At 35.6% G+C, this 19,815-nt stretch overlaps 1 protein-coding gene and 1 pseudogene across 5 annotated transcripts in view; one reads left to right on the top strand and one right to left on the bottom strand.

The window, feature by feature from the left end:
• The window catches only part of LOC308236603 (protein FAM32A-like), a 64,346-nt pseudogene extending 54,934 nt beyond the window's left edge, over positions 1-9,412 (top strand). The window contains exon 4 of the transcript in view: positions 9,341-9,412. The product of the transcript in view is annotated as a protein FAM32A-like (transcript). The remainder of the gene's footprint in view (positions 1-9,340) is intronic.
• Positions 1-19,815, bottom strand: part of VPS13B (vacuolar protein sorting 13 homolog B) — a 635,560-nt gene that overhangs the window by 459,303 nt on the left and 156,442 nt on the right. For 3 of the 4 annotated variants that reach the window (XR_013959339.1, XM_080646974.1, XM_080646975.1), the window contains exons 18-19: positions 18,196-18,330; positions 17,263-17,436 (exon numbers count right to left, since the gene is read on the bottom strand). Coding sequence is in view for 3 of the 4 variants with exons in the window: in XM_080646974.1 (XP_080503100.1) it covers positions 17,263-17,436; positions 18,196-18,330 (309 nt within the window). In the remaining variant the exon portion in view is untranslated. Of the gene's footprint in view, positions 1-14,076; positions 14,184-17,262; positions 17,437-18,195; positions 18,331-19,815 lie in introns of those variants that run through there. The other variant, XM_080646976.1, reaches the window with a different exon arrangement.

The following is a 19,815-nucleotide window of genomic DNA, read 5'->3' as shown; positions in this document are numbered from 1 at the left end:
GCAGTCTCATGCATGCAGCTAGCAACCAATAAAAAAATTAAATAGAATTCAATGAACTAAATAATCAGTGACTTAAGATCTGAATTTCTCCAAATCATTGAAGGGTTAAGAGTATAAACTCTGTAGTCAAACTGTTCGGTGGTGGGCGGGGACGGGGGCAGGATGGGAGAGGTCAATGGAGAAAAAGGAGGACATAACTAATACTTTCAACAATAAAGATTTTTTTTAAAGATATCAACTGTAAAAAAATAATAAAAATGCATAGAATGATACCTGGCACAGAGGAATAACTAGAAAAATATCGTATTACAACAACTGCCTCTATTGCCCTGACTCAAACATGCTTCTTGTTCCCTTGTTCCTATTCTCAATGAAAGGCACCCAACTGTGTACCCAGCTCTCCAAACCAGAACACTGGGGACTTGCCTACTGTTCCCTTTCCCTTAGCTCCATTATATTCAAATGACCGCCAACTCCTGTTGATTCCAGCACATTACAATACCACAAATTTGTGTAATTCTCTGCATTAACATTATCATTCTTTTCACTGTAAATTTTCCTGCCTCCTATTTTTTACCCTCATCCACACTGCTGCCTAAATTAGTTTCTAAAGCATAAATGTGATACGAACTTTCTATTACTCCCTTCCATACTGTCGAAAATCTTTAAAATTACTTTCAAGCCCTTTCAAAATCTGAAGGCGTTTGCTGATCGCATCAAGAATTAACCCTTACCATTCTCCCACTCCATTCTAAACTACTGTTGCACAAAACTAATTTAGTTTCCACAATCCTGGTCAACAAATTTAGTTTCCACAATCCTGATCCATTGCTTCTCCTCTAGCTCATAATTAAGGTCTCTTCTTGGACATGACTGATTCCAGTACTCCTTTCCAGAACCCCAGATCTAGGTAAAGGGTTTCTTTCAATGTGAACTCATGCTCTTTGTTTTACAGCAATATTTTAACTAACTTTTATCTGCTCACCTGTATGTATCCCTCAATGAACTATAAACTCATTAATAAGAAGTAAAAGGGTCTTGTTCACCTTTATATCCCAAGGTTCTGGCATGAAGTAAATATGTACCAAATGAATGAAGATAACTACCCTGTCACCTGAAAGGGGCCATTTATATGAATATACATTTAAAAAAAAAAAAAAACCAGACAAGAAGAGTCAGTCTTATCTCTTCCACTCATTTGCTGTTTGACTCTGATGTCAATATTTGGGTATCTGTGAAGTATTTGCTTTATTCTTTCTTCTGAGTTAGAAAAGATCTTGAAAGTCTCTCCCCCATAAAACATATATATTCTTCTACACAAGATTAGTAATCATAACAAAATCATACTTTAAAGACAACTGGCAATTAATCAATTAACAATATAAGATGGATTTTAAAACAACTCTTACCCAATAACTGCTAGTTTAATGTTGCGTATTCTTCCTTCCCTCTTTCCTCTCTATTCAGTGGCTGACCATCACCTATCAGAGGGTTTTAGTCACATCACCTCCTTTCTCACCCCAATGATTATTTGCTGAGCTCTGCCTATCTTTCATCAAGGATAACTCATTATTTCAGAATATTTTATGCTCACATATGGAAATGAATCCTCCGTAAATTCTTGACTTTTCTTTTTCCTATCCCTCTGTCAATTCCTATCTAATCACCCCAAGAAAATGTTCTAGTTCTCTACTTAAGTCCAGTAGCAACCCTAATTATAGCTAATAATTATAAGTAATTCTTGAATGGAGAAAAAAGAAACTATTTGGAAATGAGGGTTAAAAACAAAAACAAGCAGCATTGTTATCAATGTCTATTGTCCTGGAAACGCCAATATATATCTTTAAGTTTCTGTCTAAAAGAATCTTTTTACTATTACATTCTAAGTCTACTTTTACCTGCAATAGATCAATTTTAGATTTTACATTTATTGATTGTATTTATTCAATCAATATTATATACATTTTTATTATATTTATTCAATTAAATTACATATTTTTTCATTATTATTATAGGGTATTTCACCTTCATTGTGAGTTTAACAAAACAAAAAAAGAATTTTATGAATTGGCCTGGATTTTTACCATGATAATTCTTTCTTCCTATGTAAAAATGCATTCAAATATTCAGAGCTTTCAAGTGAACACTTAAATCAAAACTCATCAAGGTTTTCTGTTTAGTACTATTCCAGACTAGTGAAAACATAAAATTTCAACTATATTTTGAAAACATATCTATGATAATAAAAGCGTAACACGCAAATCAACCGAATGACCATCTGGATGTCCTTCCAGACGAAGCCAAGGCCGCAGCCGCGGCAAGAGGGATCGAGGCAGCTGCCACGGCTGCGAAGTCCTACTTTGACATGAATTTCGTGCATCAGGCCTCCAGTCTTAATTATAAATAGGAGAAAAGTTATTGAAAAGATAAAGTTATTTTTATCACTAGACTAAAACTATTTAAGGAGAAATGCAAATTATGCTATCTTGAAATCTAGTATTTTATTTGGATATACACTAAGACTCCCAAAACATCTTTTAAAAGTCTGTAGCTTAAAGAGCAAATGTGCTTTGAAAGTAACATTTTATTTATTTTAAAGATATATAAGAATTACTGTGCAAAACTGCATAGTTGTGAGCAAAGTAATCATTATAATCCATAAATAACTTGGTTTAAAACAGTAATGTGGAAAAAATTTTGTAATTTTTTAAAAATGTTTTTATTGATTTGAGAAAGAGAGGAAAAGAGAGGGAGAGAGAGAGAAACATCAATTGGCTGCCTTCTGCACACCCCCTACTGAGCATGGACTTGCAACCCTGACATGTGCCCTGACCAGGAATCAAACCAGTGACCTTTCAGTGCATGGGACAAAGCTCACCCAACAAAGCTACACAAGCCAGGGTTGAAAAAAAATATTTTTTAAAAATATATAATTTATAAATAACTTAGTTAAAAATAGTATTTTGGAAAAGAAATATTTAAAATACTGTTTATATTTGCAGAAAATATCAAATACCATAGAAGATAGATCCAGAGACATGGAAGCATAGAACAGACTGACGAATCTCAGAAGTAAGGGGTGGAGGGAAGAGATTAACCAAAGAACTTATATGCATATATGCATAAGCCATGAACACAGACAATAGTGTGGTTGGCCACGGCTGGGGGGTGGCGGGGAGGCTGGGGAGGCAGGGTCGAGGGGGGCCAATGGAGAGAAATAAGGGGACATCTGTAATACTTTCAACAATAAAGATAACATTTTTAAATACCAAGAGAATATTAATGAAAAAATGCCTCATAATCCCATCAAACATTGATAATTACTGTTAAAAAAGTATTTTTTCTGTATATAATACAGAAATATAGATGTTAACATATTTACATCCATATGTTGAAAAATATGCTTAAAAACTACATAACTTTATACATGTAGGTTTATTATTTTATTTTTTTACACAAGCTTTTAATAGGAACATTTTCCTATGATATATATTTTCTGTTGGCTAATTTCAAAGAAGTTCTATGGACAGTCTCTATTTTATAATTTGCCTACGATTGAACAACGAAGATGATTTATCATTATTATAAATGAGCTGATGTGAAGACCCTTACATTTTAAATACTAGTCTTTAAATGCATCTTAGATTACTCCCTTAGGATATAGTCTTAGAAGTGGTATAATAAAAGGATAACCACTCTTAAGGTCCTTACTGAATTTTATTAATATGATTTCTAATGAGTTCTACCAATGCATAGCCCTGTCAGACTTCTATGAAAGTGTTCATCTCATAAATTTCTCACCTTTCAGTTTAATAATTCTTAAATATCAATTTCACAGGTAAAAATTATTCCTTATTATTGTTTTAATATCCATTTCTTTGGCTTAATTAAATTTTTTTCATGTGTTTTTTTAATATTTGCATCTTACTTTGCCTCCTTTGGCCATTATCCTGTGATATATTTCCATTTTTGTTTTTGTTGTTATTTATCTATAATTGAGTTCCACACAACTTTGTCTACTATATTCTTGCAAATACTTTCACTGTATTGCAGAATTCTATGTTTTAAGTAGAATGAAATCAGATAAGAAACTATTTTTACATTATAAGAAAGGCTACTAATTTAGATAGCACTACATAATGCACTTAATTCTAATAAAAAATACAATGAAATAAAAATGTCATAATCAAGATAATGTTACCTCTGTAAATGTTTGAGAATTCCTCTTTCTTGTGTGTATGTACAAACACACATTCTCTCTCAATATCTAAAGCACTGCCACAGAGTAGGTACTCAAATATCTGTTGTATAAATACTTTTCCCAGGACAGCATTTCAATAAGTTAGAATACATTATTTACCTAAACCAGAACATTTTATTTATTTACTTCATTAACAAGAATAAAATATATATAAAACCTCTTTTTGGAAAGCTGTACATATTGACTAAAGCACCCAGCCGAAGGGAACTCAATATGACAAGCTTTCAAAAGTTAAACTCAAGTTACAGTCTACAGAATTAGCCCACAATTATTTAACAATCAATACCTCCTCTGAACATGAGGAAACTGTTACTTCATCACTGCCCTCTGCCGGTGGCATTATTTCCCTTTAATTTTCCCTCCAGGTACTGAATCTTTGCCTCACAATTACTTCTGACCTGCCTCTATATTTAAACCACCCACACTAAAAATAGCCTAGCCATCTGGAATTCAGTAAGGCTTGTAGGGAAAAAATGTGCTTCCATGAAAAGTTCTGCATTGTTTAGAGTACACCCTTCCAGGTTATCCGAGTCTGGTTCTATGGACTCTGCACCTTTCACTGCCTTTGAGCTTTCTTACATCTGTAAATTGTAGGTAACGGATAGCTATGCAAAATTATTCTCAACTATAAAAGCAAATAAATTGTGTCAAGTAGAAGCTAAATCAACTTCTCTTCCCCACTGTAGTAGCAGCTAGTATTATACCCATTTTCAAATATGTCACAGTATCACTAATCCATAAATGTCTCTTTTTATTCAATTCTCCTTTGATCTAGTTGTAACATCTGTCTGGTTCTCTCACTGAAAATGATTTTTAAAATCTTTAACATTTGTTCATTTTATTTTCAGTCATGATTGTCTGAAAGTCATAATTTTACTTTTATTAAAAATCATTCTTTAACAGACTAAATCAGACTACATTTTTGTCCCACAGAACAATTTGGAAATGAAATGATGTGGGCCTATAGACATAGGGCTATGCCTAAACCATTTCCTTTGATCCATATTCTACTTCCCAAATACCTATCATGTACTTGCCATGATCCCTAACCTTAGAAACTCCTAGTTTCACGGGGAAGAAATCCTATAAATAGTTATGACTGTTTGCCATGTGATATGGTCAAAGTGCTGTGATGATGCTTAGAAGGGAATAAATGATTAGGAAAGGAGGGAGATGAAGGAGAGGAGTAAGAGCAAAAGTCTGAAGAAGGTAAAAATAAACAAAACAAAAACACTCAGAAAACTGCTCAAAATCTCACACATTAACGGACAACTGGCCCACATCATTTATTTACAAAACAACGCAATAACATAAGGATATACTGAGTATACTGTACTGACTTAAAGGGACGCCAAGGCTATCTGTAGAATCAAGTGTCTTCCAGAGGGATGGAACAGTTAGGGGAAGAGGCAGGTAGCAAATGCTAATGTGAATATCACTCCTAAGTGTTTTTGCAAATCTACTCCTACTGGTTCACACTAAGGCTTCCTACTTCCCTTTCAGCCAATATGACAGCTACATAGAGAAAACCTCAAAGTCTTGAAAGGAAGTGCAAAAATAAAAACTTACCTAAAGATATGTCATTTTCTAAAATAAACTTAAATAGTTATGACTTTTTGGTCCGTATATAAATATACAAAACATTACACATTTTATAGTGCGTTCACTTTAAGCCCATTACGATCTGAAATATTTCTTGTATAGAAATTTACTATTTACAAATGAAAGTACTACATATTTACTTTGAATGTTTCCTTTTATTATACAAGCAGTAAAAAAATGCAAAAATTCTGACCTTGTGCTATAAAAGAGGGAAACAACTGGTCACCCACAAGGCTCAAGGGATTTGCCACATTGGCTTCCTTCCAGAATGTGGGCCCTTTCAAAGGAGCAAGAAAGTAATTTCCTGTTGCTTTGGAGTCTGTTCCTGACTCCTAGCATCATGGCATCCAGGAGACATTTCAAGCTCCAAAGAGATTAGATTCTTCTACTAAGTAACGGATTTGCTGCTCCTCCGTCAGAACTGCATACCCATAGGCTTAGAGAGTTTACTTGAAGAAAAACTTAAAGTGCATAGGGATTAGGTAAATGTAGAGAACAAGGTAAGAAAAAAACCTTAAATTGTGAATGAAAGTTAATTAATAAACAATACTATATTGTACAGAGTAATTAATACTTCATGCTTACCTTATGTTTTACAATTTACAATGTACTTGAGAATATAGTTTAATTTAACCTACAAAACAATCCTAGCAACCAGATAAGAAATCCTCTTTTTACAGAAGAGAAACACCACTCATTGAGGTGACTTGCTCAAAGTAATATAGTTTACAATGGATGAATTCGAACTTGGAATATAAGCTTTTTTATAATTCATTCATCCATTCAAGCCTTAATGTTTATATGCCTAACTCCTCAATATATTAGAAGTTTCTCTATAGCAGAAACTACATCTTTATATTTCTGCACACAGAAAACTTGCAATAAACAGTTGTTGCATATGCCGAAACCGGTTTGGCTCAGTGGATAGAGCGTTGGCCTGCGGACTGAAGGGTCCCGGGTTCGATTCCGGTCAAGGGCATGTACCTTGGTTGCGGGCACATCCCCAGTGGGAGGTGTGCAGGAGGCAGCTGATCGATGTTTCTCTCTCATCGATGTTTCTAACTCTCTATCCCTCTCCCTTCCTCTCTGTAAAATATCAATAAAATATATTTAAAAAAAAAAAACAAAAAAAAAACAGTTGTTGCATAAACAAACCAATGAATGATTATAGTAAAAAAAAAAATGAAAACGGCAAAGAAATACTAAAATATATTCCTTACTTCAGGGGTGGGAACCATTTTTCTGGCAAGAGCCACTTGGATATTTATAACAACATTCGTGAGCCATACAAAATTATCAACTTAAAAATTAGCCTGCTATATTTGGCCAAACATTTAATTAACTCACTCCTAAAGCATTGGCAGGGCCAGACCAAATGATTTCACAAGCCTTCTACAGCTCGCGGGCCTTATATATAGCCCACGGGCCAGATGTTCCCTACCCCTGCTTTACTTCAATAAAGATGAATTTGAGAATCAACATCAACACACAACATCATCATGGTTTGAAAAAAAAGTGTTTTAAATATATAGATGCTTTAATGTATACATAAACATATGTTTTCAATATATCTGTAAATTCCCTTAATTACTATTCTAAGCAAAAATTTACATTTCTTGTACTTAAAAACATTGTACTGTACAAAATATTTATTAAACTTTTTACAAAAATAATTATCATCAAAATATATTTTGAAAATAGTTTACAAACCTTTCAGGGTGTGTGTGTGTGTGTGTGTGTGTGTGTGTCTAAACAGAAAGACCCGTTTTTAATTGGCAGGATAAAAAATTATCTGTACTACAAATGCAACACAGTCAAAGGCTATGTCCTGGTTAACAATCATAATCCTATAGATATTGTTTACATTATGATTAAAAATCACTTTGCTCCTATATTCCCACAACCAATTCGTATGGTAAAGAGATCAGTAAACTTACTTTTATGCGTAACATCTTTAACATTTGCTCCCCTTTCTGTGCTTGTGATTAAATGTAACATTTTGAAATCCCAAAGTTCTGAGAAAAACATAAATCCTTGTCTCACAGCTGCTGTTTGACTCTGGAAACACATGCATTTTCTTTTCAAGCATCTACCATCAAAACTCCCAAAGGGCTTGGACTGGAGAACACCTGCACCTCTTCATTTAGTTTCAATAACAGAGTCTAAACTCCAAAATTACAAAAATAGACGCTCTGTTCAGCTGTAGTTACATTTTGCCCCTAATTCCCGTGAACAAAATGCTAGGAGCATGAAATCATTCAGGCAAGCTCTGTCATCAAGAGGATAAGATTTTTTGCACCAGAAGCCCAGTGGGAACACGATAGAAAACTGGCAACAATTACAGATAAAGTACATAGTAAAGTCCTCGGGGAGGAAAGAGGAAATGTAATAAGATAGATGGGTATAATTTTTACACATTTATGCCCAAACCACAAATGTGAATTGTCTTTAATTGCTACAATATATAAGCATTCTTACTCATGTGTCCTGTCAAAAATACTAAAAACATAACTTCAAGGCAATTCACTTAGTTCTACATTGTAAGGAGAATTTTTTGGACAAAAAAAAATATATTCTCCATAAATTAAAATTTACAATCTAAAATATTGTCTCCATTTAAAAAACTACTAAACAAGTCATATTCTATCCAACCAATTCTGAGTGGTGAAATAAGAGCAAATATATTTACTGGTATGTTTTAATCAAGAGAAAGCCACCCCCCGCTCCCCCGCAATTTAACTATGAATTTCCAGAGACTAGAATTGTAATAGTGACTTTGCTTTCAATAACAATGATCAAAAGTTGCCTATATTCAATCAGTAAATATTGTAATACCTTTAAGTAGGCCAATCTACTAAAGTTAAAAAGTTTATTTTTAAAACTGGTTACACTGGGAAATAGATTGGCTTAAACTACATTATATTTAAACTAGAGGCCCGGTGCACAAATTTATGCACAGGTGGGGTCCTGCCAGCCAGCCCCCTGGCCGAACTCCCAGTCAAGGGGACAATTTGCATATTAGCCTTTTATTATGTAGGATGACATTCTAGGAAGAACACTTGTTTTCCATTATTTTATAATATCATAATCATCACAGAATTTTTTTAATCTTAGAAAGAAATATTTTGGTTTTCATATATTAAAAGCAAAAAAGTGTGTTCATCTCATTGTCCTTATACAAGCAACTTGTATAAGACAAAAACATACTTTAAAAGCTATCTTTTTATTAATAGTGGACCAAAATCAATTAGATAAAATTTCATAGGATAAGTGTAAAATTCTTCATGCAAATTCATAAAATAATGTAGACATAAAATATGGAAAGCTGTCTTTAGAGTAGTTTGTGTGGGGGAAAAACTCTGGCTTCCAGTGACACATAAATTCAAGACAAATAGTAGCGAAATACAAGTTCACTATACAAATCTTCCCTGGGAAATAAACTTTGTACTTTGTGTTGAATTACGTTAAATTTTAAAGGGACATTTTCAAACATGTAGTGGAAGTAATCAGTATGACAATGAATCTGATGACAAATCATATGGGAAATGACGAAAATAAATTTAATATATTTAGGCTGGACTATTTAAATTTAAAAAAGAAAATATTTTGTGGAACATCTACCAGTGAGAAAGGAGAATTGAGCTAGTGCTGAAATTGATAGCATTAAGAGGGAAGTTTTTAATGGTGCCACTGATTGAAATAAGCAAATAATGGAGTATGTAATGGAGTGGGGGAATTATATTGAGTTTAGATATAAATGTATTAGGCACCATTAAAATATACATAGGGATATAGAGGTGGTTGACATTTGGAGTCTGGATCTCAAAGGAAAATGGTTGGTTGCTGAAAACAGGAGTGTTTGAGTATATAATCCAAATAGGAAAGTGAGGACCAATGCATAATCAATCTTGGAAAGAACCTATATTTAAAGCACAAAAGAAAGAAACATATTTGAGGTGGGAAATGGGGGTAATTCAGTAAGGAGAACCAGGAACCTCCATTGTTTTGGTGTCAAAAATTCTGAGCCTAAGATTTTTACCCTACAACTATGTCTTAAATGCTGTAGAAGATAGGAGACTCCAGAGTCAAAGGACTGTATTATTCATAGCACAGCATGCAACATGAGCATCAACATCATTTGCATCAGTTTCCTTTATCCCCAGGTTCCACAGAGGTGACAACAAAAATGTACCCAGATGGATGACTGCACATGCAGTGGGATGCATGACAAGAAATGAACCCTGAATTGAAGAACCTACTCTACACTAATATAAGAGAAAGATGCAAATTGACCATACCTCCATGATGCCCACCAGCCAATCAGGAGTATGCAAATCAACCCAACAAAGATGGCGGGTTAATTTGCATACACAGGCACAGAGTGAAGACTGAAGGCTCCGGCCTGAGCGAAGACTGAAGACTGAAGAAGACTGAAGATGACTGAAGAGGCTTGGCTTCTCTGCTGTGGCGGAGCGAAAGCCTGGGTCCCGGGTGTCAGAGGAAAACCAGTGCCGGCAGCCAGGGGAAGGAAGGCCTATTGCACGAATCTTCGTGCAATGGGCCTCTAGTCTGTTATAATGGGCAGTAAGCATGCCTTCCATTGTCTTCAAAGGGAGATACTAGTTCTATCTTCCAAGGCTGTTAATACACACACAAACATCCTTAAGTGACAGTCCAGAACAAAGGGTATTAGCACTTTCACTCACAAGATATGCAAAAACCTGAAAAGACTTACAGAGAGTTGTCTCAGTACCTGAAAGCCAAAAGAAACCATGGTTGCAACAGAAAGGGTATGTATGGTCATATGATAAATGCCGAAGACTAACGAGGATGAATACTGAGAAAAGGAAATAAAGTTAAGAAAAATAAGATAATAATGGATTTTGTAGGGTATATTTAGGGCTGATCAATTATTTCATGTCACTTTTAGGACTAAAACCAGACTGAAAAAATGACAGTGATAGTCCAATGAATAGAGGATACAATAGAATATAAAATATTGATCCCTAGATACTGGTAGGTATTCTCTCCAATGATAGAAATACACAGAAAATGTAAAAAGTGTTATTGTCATAATTAGCTAGTTAATATTCATAACAGGAAGAGAGCAAAGGGGAGGCCACACATTATAAGCATGGTCATCTGTGCAGCTTCACCAGGAAGCTACAGCTTCATACTCCTCAGGGAACCCCTAGTTCATTCCCTGCAGATCACTGGGGGAAGAGATCAAACAAAGGGGAGATGGGCGCATGCACAGAAAAGTCTGGATGATACAGGAAGGCACTTCCCTATCAGTCTAGACTGGGGATCAGTGGATTGACTAGAAGGGTGGAGCCATTGCAAGCATGTGAAATCTTGGAAGGTTAAGAGGCCCAGACAAAGAATTCCCGTGCACCTTGTTCCCTTTTCTCTCTTGCTCCGTGACCTGAGCTCACCAGAGCACTTGCCTCCACAGCCATGTGGCTTTAAGCAATCACAAGTGGCCCGTGGCCATGGCAACCCCACACGCAATGGACTGCAGCTGGAAACACAAGCTAGGCTAGCCAGATGCTGGACTGGACTCTAATATGGAACAGAAATTCTTGGAAATGGCCTTAATTCTGTTGAAGACAAGATTGGACTTCTTCCATAGTGAGATGGATGGAGATGGGACACTGGAGGGAAACTCCTTAATTTTACATCATCAATAAAGCTTTCCACAAAACCCTATCGCCCCATGGGGACCTCAGGAAATCCTTTTCTTCTTGGCACTCTAAGAACTCCACTTCCACTGATAACAAAAGGAGAAGAAACATAGGGACAGAAAAAGGAAGGACGTTACAGTGTACTAAGAACATACTATTTATCTGTCAATACATTCATTCATTCAACAAATGATCTCTCAAGCATTCCCTATGTGCCAAGTAATGTCTAGGCCAGGCGTCCTCAAACTACGGCCCGCGGGCCACATGCGGCCTGCCGAGGACACTTATCCGGCCCGCCGGGTGCCGCTGCCTGTCCTGCTTAGCAGCCGACTCATCCCGGGCCCGCAGTGCACATAGGAATTTGTTCATAGTTGTTTTTTTTTAAAACTATAGTCCAGCCCTCCAACGGTCTGAGGGTCAGTGAACTGGCCCCCTGTTTAAAAAGTTTGAGGACCCCTGGTAGGCCGTGGAGATAATGACTAACTCTGCCTTCACAGGACTCACTGTCAAATGATGAAGACAGACAGCATTCAAATCACATAACTATATAAATATACACTATCATTAAGTGTTAGGAAAGTACAGTGAACTATGAAAATGAATGTAACAGAGGCACTTAATCAAGTTTGTTGCTGGGGAGAGAAGAAAGGCAGCATTATTGAAGGTTTCCTTGAAGAAGTAGTCCTTGAGCTAGGATCTTAAGACTGAACTGGATTTAAACAGGAATAAAGGGAAAGGGTAAGGAGAGTTGTGAGAATCCCAGACAGGGAAAACAGCATATGCAAAAGCATAGTCACCACTGAGAAACTAAAACAAGGCCAAGCTATCTGAAGCACATGGAGAAAGGAAGACACACGAAGAGGAGTCAATGCTGACTTGGAAATTAAAATGGATGACTTCTAACTTCCTTTTCTAAGTTTACAGGACTTTGTAATCATTTTATATTCCTAAATAGCAGACATCCCAACATTTATTTATACATTAACTAGAGGCCTGGTGCACGAAATTCGTGCATTGCGGGGGGCGGGGGTCTCCAGCCCGGCCTGCGCCCTCTCGCAGTCCAGGATCCCTTGCTCCTTACCACCTGCCTGCTTGCTGCTCCTTACCTCTCTGCTCACTGCTCCTTTGTCCTGCTGCAGAGGCGGAAGAGGCTCCTGCCACCACCGCTGCGCTCGCCAGCTGTGAGCCCGGCTTCTGGCTGAGCATCACTCTCCCCGTGGGAGCGCACTGACCACCAGGGGACAGCTTCTGTGTTGATCATCTGCCTCCTGGTAGTCAGTATGCGTCATAGTGACCAGTCGTTCCACAGTTCGGTTGATTTGCATTTTAGGCTTTTATTATATAGGATACTAGCATTAACAGACTCAGAACTTTTTAACAAGCAGAACCTGTTATAAATCATAGGCAAATACAGTATATGAAGAAGAGCCAAAGTCTATATTTAAAAGATAAAATAAGAAAAATGTTTAGAACTCCCTTAAAATATTTTACATACTTCAATTATAGTCACCAAGTTCTTCGACCTCTGAAGGAGCCAAAGAAGCATCTAGTTTCTCTATGTGACCCCTAATAGCTAGACAAATGTAAGAAAAAGAAGTGTATTAAATGGTTCCTACCCATAGTAACATGAATACAGAATGTGGGCTGGCACTCTAGACCCCACAGCCACTTCGCTGCAATCAGTCAGTGGAGTAGAGAATGCAATGAAGGGTGGAAGAGGGAAAAGTGCGAAGGAGTTGCTGAGACGCCGAAGAGAAAGCAGTGCTGTGAAACCACGAAAACATGGCTCCTCAGACGATGCTTAATATGAAGTAGAAGGAACTCCTTAAAGTTAAGGACTTTTAAAGCTGAGGGATGCCATGTTCAGCAATGTGGACTCAAAGGTTTTATGATAAATATAAATAGCCTAAGGCAGTGGGGAAAAGGTATTCGGTTAGAAGCCCCAGGTTCAAGTTCAGAGTCTGACAGGCTAGGTACTTGGATAATTTCTAGGCCTCTATTTACTCCTCTGTAAGACACAAATTACATTTGCTGTGCTCAATACAGTCTTATTTTGTAAACAGACATAAGAAATTATATGACAGTAATTTTTAAATTGTAAAAGTACTATTTTTACATTGTTTCACTGATACCATGAATATTTTTTCCGTCATATAAAAACCTAACTCACATTTATAAAGCTGTCCATTCCCTTACATTCTGAAGTCAGAGTAAAAAACTCTGCCTCTTTATCCTACCTAAGCTACTCTCAAAACTCACATCCTAATTGACTTCTATACACTATCCACAAGCTGGCTCCCAGTTTGACAATGACCTCAATTTGGAAGCATATGAACAAAGACAATGGTCTTGCACACATCATGACTTGATAGAAAGAAGCCAGTTAGAATGATCTTCAAGCTCCTGTAAAATACACTTACTATTCTACATTCAAATACCTCTCATGGAAATTTTATAAATCTAAGGGGAAAGTTCATTAACAACTCACCTGGACATCTGTCTTTCTGTGAAAGAATCAGCAGAGATTACCTGTATTTCCCTTTTATTGTATTTCCCCTAGAAGAGTTTAACTACCAGAATCTTTTTTTTTAAACATTAGGGAAGATCCCTACGTCATTTCCCGTAGGTGTTCCAGCCTCAAAAAAAAAAAAAGGATATGTAATCATCACTTGTTTGCTCATCCATTCATTAAATATTTGTTGATAGCATGCTGTATGTGGATGGTTCTAGATACTAGGAATACAGCAGTGACCAAAAAAGAGAAAAACGCCTAACCAAATGAAGCATAAATTCCAATAGCACAGAAAAAAGAAAAGCAGCCCTGGTCAGTTCATAGTAGCATCATACACTGAAAGGTTGCAGGTTCGATTCCCGGTCAGGGCACATACCTAGGTTGTAGGTCCAATACTTGGTCAGGGCTTATATGAGAAGGCAACCCATCCATGTTTCTCTCTCTCTCTCCTTCCTTTACACCTACCCTCCCTCCCTTCCTCCCTCTCTCAATAAGTACTCAGAAAAACTAAAGAAGCGCAGGGAAATAAGACATTTTCTATGCGTGTGTGCATGTACATGTGTGTAAGAAAAATAGAAAAAAATGTATAATACAAGCCAGGAAAGTACTTGCTAAAAGAGTGATATTTCAGTAAAAGCTTGACAAATTGTTAATAAATTATATCTTCATTTTAAATTTATTTATGATTTGTCTATAATATCAGATATATATATACATACACATACATACATATACATACACACACACACACACACACACAAACACACACACCTCCAATTTAAATCTTGTTACAGGAACATAAGATTATTCAAAAGTATTTTTAAACTGGCTTTAAAAATTAATGTTTATGAGCTTCTCAAAACCATATCATAAATACCTAAGCCATGAATGTGGGTGGCAGTACCAAGGTGAATGGAAAATTTAAATTTAAAAAATGCCCTAAATAAAGTAGGTGAATGTAGTTTAAATAAAAACATATTATATTTTAGGATTAAAACATACCCAAAGGAATATTTTCAAAGCACCAAATACATGATCACATTAAAATTTTACACATAAATCCATAAACATATTACTAAACATTAATGTTGAAGACTAGGTAAATTCCTCAAAAGTAAGAAAAAAATGTAAAACTTTTCCCTAGAAATATGACAGGTAGAATTTTTTATAATAGTTTACTTTTAGGCCTATATAATAGATTAGAAATGCAACATTTTGGTGATTCCAGTAATGCATTTAAATTACAAAGAATATGAATATTGTTATGAGAAATACCAGGTTATTATTTAAATAAGTTCGACACATTGATTCATTCTAACTGTATATGGCAAAACAATGAACAGAGTCCCTCTCCAATTTAAGAGTATGTGGTAGATATAAACAAGCTTACTCCCTTCTTAGATATCAAAATTCTAACCATATGCTCTGGTCATTTCAATAACATTTCAATGATGTGATGATTTGAAAACAAAACCTATCAAAAATTACTATATGAATAATTACATAAAGAAGTTTACCAGATAGCATATTTAAGGAACACTATTAAATAGACATTAACAAACTGTGATGTTTATTTAACCACCAATCTCTTCTCTTTAAAAGAGTGAGCAGCTAACCCACACAGGCTAAATTTGCCACCCCTCTCCAGTTTTTTTTAATATATATATTTTTTAATCCTCACCTGAGGATATGTTTTTGATTTGAGAGAGAGAGAGAGAGAAACATCGGTTGCCTTACATACTGGCCCTGACCGGGGATCCAACCAATCTTTCGGTCCATGGGACGATGCTCCAACCAACTGAGCCACCTGGCCAGGGCCCCCTCCAGTTTTGGGGAATTAAAGTTTTATTAGAACACAGTCACACCCATTTATTAACATACTGTCTGTGGCTATTTTTTAATGTAACATCAAAACTGAATTGCTGAGATAGGTTATATGGTCCACAAAGTCTAATAGTCATTTGGCCCTTTATTAAAATGTTTTCTAAACCCTGTCTTAAAAAATTGGTAAAACCTTACCCATAACTACCTTCTTAGTTTGGGCTTGGCCTCATCCTCATATTTTTTCCTTAGGATTCTATACCCATTCTCATCAGGCAGGTAAGTTCTTTCTGAGGAGTGTGTCTTTAGCAGCCTGTGGACAGTGGGTCCTCAGACTTACCTTTCAAAACTATGTTCAGTTTCTAATGTGGATGTCATTCAGCTGTAAATGCTACTGTAATAAAATCCATCTTGCAAATGTTTTCTGTATCCCTGTGTATATGCACTTGTGCAACACTTTGAATATCTGAATATCCATTTAGTCTCTGTCTAGTCAGTTAATTACAAATCTTTTCCTGGTTTCTACTTTGAACTTAGTACAGTAATGTTTAACATATTTCCTGTAAGTTGTAATACCTGTTAATGTTAACAGAACTTTACTCTTAGGCAACTATTCTAAACCACGTCCTCACTTGGCCAATTAATTCTAAAGAAAAATTTCAGATCCCCTCTCCTTTGAAGAAATCTGTATATAGCTATCTTATTTCTAGCCTCATTGAGGTACCACCTTGGCTTTATTAACCACATACTGCTGATATTGGTCTCAACTACCCATATCGTTTTCCCTGCAGTTTTTGTTGACCTTTCTTATATCTCCTCTCTGCACGAAAGTTGTGGCTCTGCTGTTACGGTGTTGAATAAAATGAAGTAGATTACAGGCAAAGTGCTTCTAGAGAAGAATATAACTCGAGAAATAAGATCTCGACCTCTGAGTTTTTTCTTGGTTCCATCATCAACATCTTTTCCTTTTTGCAAACCTACAGAAATTCCGAACACCTAACTTTAATATGGCAAACTGTGGGTAACAAAGTACTACTAACCCATGAAAAGTGGCTTCTCTATCCAGTGTTTTATATTTCTTTTACTCTTTTCTACCTATTACTTGGTATATTTTAAAACTCAGTTGGATTTAGTAGCATGAATTCTAAGACTGCTATACATACAACTGAATTCTCTCTCATATAAAATAAAATCATTAATGCTCATACACATTATTTATCAAAGATGATACAAAAATACTTCATTTGCATTTTTAAAGAGCACAACTGCAGAGAGTACAATGGACACAAAATGTTTTTTTTTTGTTTAAGTCTAATTTTAAAAGCCTTACTAAAAGAAAAAAAAAAAGGCAGACTAAAAGAATAAAGGTAAGTTTTACTCACCAGAGTTGTGGCAGTAGTCCATGTACTGGGGAACTTGCACTGTGAAGGCTATCAAATCTGGAGCTAAGAGAGATTCCGGCTTCCTACTCTCATTGAGCCACTTGCTGCTATGAAGGTCTTTAGTGTCAGAAGGACCTTGAAGCAACGGAATCAATTTCTCTTTTCCACTCTCACCTGAATAGAAACATTAATGAAAAAAAAATCTTATAAAATAAAATATAGGAGTAGCTTGAGGATGCTTATCTTAAAATATACTAACATTATAACATTTCAACTATATTTGGTAATTTTAGGTGTACATGTAGTTATATTAAAAATTATAAAATTAAAAGCATGTTTAATTCTTTAAAAAATACATTTTCATAATTAGCTAATCAGTGTAAAACATGTTTAGAAAAGCTTATAAAAGAAAACAACTTGAACATACAATGCTTCAAATATTCAATGGAATCTGTACCTTATCTTTAAACTTACCTACAAATTTAGCTTGTACTGAAAAAAATTAAATGACAAATAATTTAAGGGAAATATTATGAAGTAAAGTACTGGTAGGAAAGAGAAGTCAATTACAACCTTAAATTGAAAAACAACTGGATTTTCTAATTAATTTTATTATACTAACAACATTTTAATTTAATTTTAATGTCATATATATCTGTACCTACTATTTTTCCCAAAAGTATAAGAATAAACTTTCCTTTTTCTCCCTTATAACCATTCTTAAAACTTTTTCCTTAAATAAAACTTAATTTAAGTTAACAAGTATCATCCTGGCACAATTAATAAAAAATTTTAGGTAAAATAAAAAAAATTTAAAACCTCTGATTCATAGGAACAATGAGTAAATTCTTGTTTCAGTAACGCTCCTTGTAAAATGTAAGGCCAATTCTCCTATACAGGCAATAAAGTTTTACACGGTCCAGCTGCACATACCTGGGGCTTTGGCACAAATTTTTATTGATCCCACGGTCCCAGAGGCACATTTGACCAATGATGTGCTGCAGTACTTCAATTCAACATTCTGGATTGAGCCCTCAAGAGTTGGCAGGGGATTCTTAGATTTCACACCTAATAAAAGAAAACTGCAAATGTACTAGCCGATTGAATTTAAATAATTTTTATACTCCTTCACTAAGGCATTTAAACTTAATTATACTTTAATTATCTACCTCAGATGTTCATACAGTATTTGCAGTAGGTTTCATAGTTTAGTGTTTAGGAGGTTAAATGATGCAATTTTTTTAAAAATGGTCTAAACTCTCATAACTATATTCACATAGTCAGTTCTTGATTAGTCATGCTCAAGAAATAAAGTAAATAGTTTAAGCAAGTATTTGTTTAATAAACAGAAGATGTTAAAAATCATATTTGGCTTTAGAATATAGGTAAGATTTTCAGTTTTGAAACAAATTTAACTTATGAATTTAGTTTCATTTAGGCAGAGACATTTAATTTAAACAGGAAACTTCCAGAGTAAACAGACCGCTTCAAATTATCTTGGTCAGGTAGGGTAAGGAAAGAGAAACAAAATAGCTTGAAACAGCTCCGAAGTTAAAATGCAATAGCTTATAAACAAAATTAACATACGAAATGTACATAAAGGAAAAAGTATTCTATATCAATTAACCAAAGAAGTGAATATTAACATCTCTACTATGTGCTACTTGCTAAAGGGCATAAAAGCACAGAAGGGAATAATTACCATGAAGTAAATGATAGAGAAAACAATTCAAATGGGAGAAACTCATTTTGGCCCTGAAGGGTAGGTGAAATTAATCAGGCAGAGACACTTCAAGCACATTATTCTGACAATATTGCAGACCACCATAACGATAATGCTACTGATGAAGAACTCTAATCAACTAACATTTCCTGAGGACTTATTTGTCATGTACGTTATCTCATTTCATCCTCATAACAGGCCCATTATAAAAATGTCTATTACCCTCCTTTTCAGATTGCTATTCAAGAGAATAGAGGGTTTAAGTAATTTTTACTCAAAGTCCTATAGTTAGTGAAAGTGTTTCAGTACAACTTGATCCCATCACAGAAGACTTTACCAATCATTTTGCCGATATTCGCAAACATCTACCAACATAATTTCCCTTATTTTCCCTATTTCACATTTTGATCAAATGTATACTATCCTTCATATTTGAAACCCATTTAAGCAGAACTACTATGAATAATTAAGAAAACAATAAAATTTCTATGGTAAATATATTAAACACTGGAGGCCCAGTGCACGAATTCATGCATGGTGGGTTCCGGGGGGGGGGGGTGTTTGAGGAACAGGATGCTGTCGGCACTCAAGGCGGGCAGTGGGATGCCCCTGCCAGTCAGGGATCCGGGTCCATCCTGCTGACATTCGCGCCAGTTGTCAAGAGCCAGCTGGTGGTTGCTTTTATATTGTTTTTTCCTTGAGGAGCATCTAGGGAGGGGAAGTGGCTGTGTTGCCCGAGGCCAACTTCCAGGAGGCCGGCAGCACTGGTCTGTTGGTGCCTGGCCTGTTCTCCGGAGATTGGACCTGTAGGACTACTGAGGGAGTGAGTG

The sequence above is a fragment of the Plecotus auritus genome (genome assembly GCF_963455305.1).
Source record: "Plecotus auritus genome assembly, chromosome: 11".
In the NCBI taxonomy this organism is placed as follows: Eukaryota; Metazoa; Chordata; class Mammalia; order Chiroptera; family Vespertilionidae; genus Plecotus; species Plecotus auritus.
This window is presented reverse-complemented; position numbering and strand designations above follow the sequence as displayed.